Raw genomic sequence first — 5,106 nt, forward strand, 5'->3', positions numbered from 1 at the left:
TGTAAACACTCCTTTAGAAAAGTAGTTCTTTACAATGATTTTTGTCTTGAATATTACTACTAAGAATATTTTTTACAATAGAAATTTAAGATGATATCTTGGTAAATTTGAACACATAAAACCAGATAAAACTCAATGTCCACAGTGCTTATTTGGCAGTTTACTTGTGGAGTATATTCAGTTTGTGTTTAGTGTTGTCCATAAGGAAGCACCGACAGGTCACAGTTCCCCTAAACAAACATATTTAGCTTAATTATGACTCAAATAGACTTTTTTTTTAAAATAAAAATGAACTAAGCCACTGAAGTAACTTTAAAAATAAAAATATTATATTGTTACTTGTTTTTATTATTACCTTAATTTGAACAATAGCCATTAAGACTTAACTGTATATAAGCAACTATAAAAGACTCCAAATTCTCCTACATTATTCTAAGTGTTGCCTTCTGTTTTCTAATAACAACTACCACATGTCAGACACAAGAGCTATATCCTTCATAAGCATCTCTGTGCTAAGTCTCACAAACACCTCTGAAGTAGCCAAGACTGGTTTTCTTTTCCATAAGAGGGAACCAAGGCTTGGGGGAGTTTGCTGTGACTAAGAGGGCTCAGTAGGAATCATCGGGGCCAAGTTTGAAATCAAACTCTGCTTCTCTCAAAAGTCTGCTTTAGACTCACTCCTAAATTTTTGACCATGTAGTTTCTAGAGGGGGGTGATATTTGATTTTTGGAGAACAGAAAACCCTTCTTCATCAGTTACAGCTCTTCTTTCTTCTCTGTGGGGAATAGGGAGACTGGTTCAGAGGCCCTAAAGAGTCTGAGATCTACCTGCCAAGTTGCTTAGAGAAATCACTGGAGTGATTACAAGGTTTATATCACCTCATGATATTTAAATATCTCCAGATTATCTTCAATACTTCATGTGTTGCAAAGGCTATGGAAACAGTTGTTATAATGAGTTCTGTAGAGAATAATGGGTATGTGTTGGCCATGGACAGATTTTCTCGGCTTTTGCTTTAGACTCCAATTTCTGCTCTGCGCTTGGCTGAATTCTTGAATATAAACCTATGGAAGCTGAACTCTTCCTGCCAGTAAAGACTCAAACTTTCATACAGAAAGAGCACCATAACATTATCTCTCTTGCCCTTGCCTTTCTTAGTTATACCCAAAGAAAAAGATATTGGTAAAAACTGTAGAGACAGGGATAGGATCAAATTAGGTAACTGCAGCTTGATAAGGCCCCATCCTCTAAACATCACTAAATCATGCAATGGGAAGCTGTCTGTATTACTACAAATAGAAGAGAACTCACTCCACGATGATTACATGCACCCTGAAATAGCATTCCTGATTATCTAAAGTAGCCAATCCGCTTTCAAATCACAAATCAGGATAAATTCAGTTATAGAAAACTTACATGCTTAATCCTCTGGGATGTTAAGAACAAACCATGAAGTATGCTTATGCCATACTCTTTCTGAAGATCCTGATTTGACTTGTGGTTAAATGTAAACTGAAAAGTCATTGGACAGTATAATTGAAATTGCTCCAGGTAGACTTCCAGAGATACTGTGTCACAGACCTCCTTGGTAAGAGCCCTTGAGCTACCTGTTGCTTTTTTCATCCTGGTGGTCTGATTATTGAACATTAAAACCTGTCACTGTTTCTGAGTACAAGCAGCAACAGATACTAGCTGTCTACACAGTAACACATGGACATGCAATGGCATCTTCAAGAGAAACAACGTTAACCATATATTTAAGATTAAGCGTGAATGTCATTACCACCATCGGCAAAGCCCGTTGCAGTGATAATAGGTATAGCCACCATAATTAGTCCACAGCTGCTCCACACATACTTCATCAAGAATTGTTCTATCATGATGTACCATAAACGTTTGGATAAAATCAGGTTCATCTGGTAAGCTAAAGCCTTGTAACATTTCTGCAGTTGCTTCATTTCTACCTAAAAAGGAAAAAAAGATGAGAATGAAACCAGCATGAGCTATGGAAATAAACATTGTCATCACTTAAGATTCTCTTCCATGATGTAGATACATTATTTTACTGTATTTAGTATAGCCATCATTGATACATTTCTACAATGAATAAATGTAACTAGATATTAGAATTAGTCATATTTTAGTATTACTTATAAAAACATGTTATCTGGTAAATATAATATTGTTTGAAGTACACATGAGTGAGACAGGAGAATAGCTCAGTGTTAGAACACTAGCCTATTGCTATCATAGTAAGGCATTGGGTATAAATCTCAACAGGTAGAGAGAAAGAGAGAGAAAGGGAGAGAGACAGAGAGAGGGGGAGGGAGGGAGAAACTTATAATTATAATTTTAAACTTTAAGATGTTAAAATTAAATAATATTTTATGAAGATACAAGTAAGCCTTGTTAAACCCACATCACTCTTGAGAACACCAAAAATAACCAAAACCAAACAAAACCGTGTATAATTAGACTATTTTGAACTGGCTTAGTTTCTCACATTTTGTCTTTTGAGTGAAGAATCTACTAATTTACACTGAGTTCAATGTTTCAGAAAATAACAAATCAGGACACAGCACACAAGGCAAATCCCAAGTAGGAGCAGAGGTCCTGAATTAGTTGAGATTTTTTCTTTTGGTTTGCTTCTGTCATTGAGAAAGAAACAATGATAATTCTTGATGCTTTAAAAGGAACACCATTCTGCTTGGTAATTAAAATATATTTTAAAATACTTCTCTATATGTTGCCAAACCAGTGGTATTGTATTTCAGATGTGTCTACCCCCAATTTATATCATCCTCAACATTCTGAAACCACTATAATACACCACAATTTTACATAACTGGGCTAATTATTCAACTGTTGAAGATACATAGCATTTAAAAATAGCACCCTGGCGCTCCTGCTGCTTCCTACTCCTGTCCTTGCCAGTCTTAGATTTTTACTCCTCTCCTAGGCAAAATTTAATTATCTCTATCAAAATTATGTCCTCAGCATGAGCGGAAAGGAAAAGAAAGGCCATTTCATTAGACACGCCTCTACATTTCTTCATCTGCATACTGCGGTTGATCAGTCCTCCAAAACTGTCTGAAGTGTTCTCTCTTTGAAAGCAGTTATCCTCCTTTGAACACAAAAGAACAACAAGGATATTCCCCTAACATCCCCATCTCAGTCCAAAGAGGTTTACTCTCAGTTCCCAAAACGTGCATTTTCTTCACAATGTACAGAACCCTTCTCTAAGTTAGGACTTAAGTTTTAAGAAAATGTCCTGAGCTCATTCATTACAGTCATACTCGAGTCACAGAGGCTATGTAGAACAGACATTTTATTCTCATGAAACTTCAGAAAAGTTTGGACTCTTTACTTCTCTAATGGCTGGTGATTTAAAGGGCTCATGTATTTTAGCACGATTTAGCTACTGGAGGACTGTAAATTGCTCAGAAAGTGGGTCTGTCAACAAGACAACAGATGGTATCTAGCAGTACAGTGGCTGCTCAAACAGTCTCACATTTCACCCGTTGCTTGCATGTCTGTCTTACCTTATGTCCTCTGTAGAAGGCAATTTCTTCCACATTGGCTATGATTCTGGAGTGGACATACCGCAAGTAGCCTTTCCTATGGGCCTCTTCAGCCACCAGCGTACCAAATTTGGGCGAGCAAGCTTTTAGTACTTTAGCAGTGGCATACACCACAAGTCCTGCTAACAGGGTGGGCCCTATGGGGCTTGCTCCTCTGGATGTAGCTGTCCGGATGAGAGTATAGGAGGTTAGAATTACATCCAAAATAGGTTTGGTAAGGTTGGAATACAGGTGAGCCACAGATTGCGAAAACATCATAATGTCTTCGGTAAGAGACTGGTCAGGGTTTGCCAGCCTCCCATCCATATTTATCACCTTATAATAAGTCTGATTTGCAAAATAGGTTTCATAGGCATGGTCTACTAAGCGAGTTCGAAAGGCCAATGCCAGTTTGCACTCCAGGTACCTGATAGCGCTGTTGACAAAGGTAGCAGGGATAGCAATCATAAGCCACTTGATTAATTTGATGATGAAAGTCCGAGGCTTCTTTTCCACGATGCTTTTCACGATTTTTCCATCCAGCCCAGCCACATAGATAGACAGAAATGTTCTTGAGATTAGAGCCACCGAGTGGAGGCAGAGCCACCCAGTTTCAGTGGTCACAAGTTTTGGAAAGAGGATTTTCCGAAGTTCTAGTAGCTGTTTGAAAAAATCTGCATTTAGTCCCGGCGCAGGTTTTTTACAGATGATCTCTGTGCAATGCAGTATTTCTCTGTTCTCTGCAGGCGGATAATCTTCTGCTTTCGCCTTCCTGTGGCCAGGCTGCTTTAAACGCTTGCCAATGATGGGATAGAGGGTTTTCAGAGCATATGCCGCAGCCACCAGGCAGGCAGCCCTTTTAGCAGCACCGGATCTGGTCCATTTCACCCGATAGGCTGCTGCATTTAGCATGTGTATCATTTTTCCAGCTACACAAATGGGTTTCTTTTAAAAGAATTCGTCTTAAAATCTCATGCGGAAAGCCCAGCAAACGTTTCAGAAAACCCCACAGCCTCTCATGCTCTGCAGCTTGTCTCCTTTTTACTCTTATTTTGTTCTTCAGTGACGGATGCAGCAAAGCTCAAACTCCACCGCATCCACCCGGGGGCGAGTCCCTCAGCAGCTAGAGCTGGCCAGGCTCCACCCACAGGCTTCTCATTGGCTGCGTGGGCGGTGAGACCCTGGACTCCTCGCCTCTTCCCTTTGAACCTTAAAAATGAAGACAGCGCCAAAACAAATCCTATACTTAAACAGGAGTTCAGAGAGTTAAATATCTATTTCTGGAGAGGTCGAATGAGGTCAGCTACTGGAGAACAAACCTTCCCATAGAGCTACTGAGCATGCTCAGCGTCACTTAGAAACCCTCAGAAGTTTCAGAATATACATCCCATCTCTAAGATTTCTACAAAGGGGAAGGGCAGAGGAAAGAAAGGATTGCAGCAGTTTTAATGAGCTCAGGGAGAAAGAACCAGCGAGAGGAGGGTGGAGCCTCAAGAGGGTTAAAGGAACCGGCCATGGGAAAGGAGTCAGACAAGAGAGTGTTAA

The 5,106-nt window shown here is 39.6% G+C and overlaps 1 protein-coding gene across 1 annotated transcript in view; it reads right to left on the reverse strand.

The window, feature by feature from the left end:
• Abcd2 (ATP binding cassette subfamily D member 2) overlaps nt 1-4,758 on the reverse strand; it is a 48,920-nt gene extending 44,162 nt beyond the window's left edge. The window contains exons 1-2 of the mRNA XM_031353168.1: nt 3,544-4,758; nt 1,785-1,965 (exon numbers count right to left, since the gene is read on the reverse strand). Of these exons, the coding sequence (XP_031209028.1) occupies nt 1,785-1,965; nt 3,544-4,482 (1,120 nt within the window). The 5' untranslated portion in view covers nt 4,483-4,758. The remainder of the gene's footprint in view (nt 1-1,784; nt 1,966-3,543) is intronic.
• Nucleotides 4,759-5,106: the final 348 nt, after the last annotated feature.

This window comes from Mastomys coucha, unplaced genomic scaffold, assembly GCF_008632895.1.
Source record: "Mastomys coucha isolate ucsf_1 unplaced genomic scaffold, UCSF_Mcou_1 pScaffold11, whole genome shotgun sequence".
Lineage (NCBI taxonomy): Eukaryota > Metazoa > Chordata > Mammalia > Rodentia > Muridae > Mastomys > Mastomys coucha.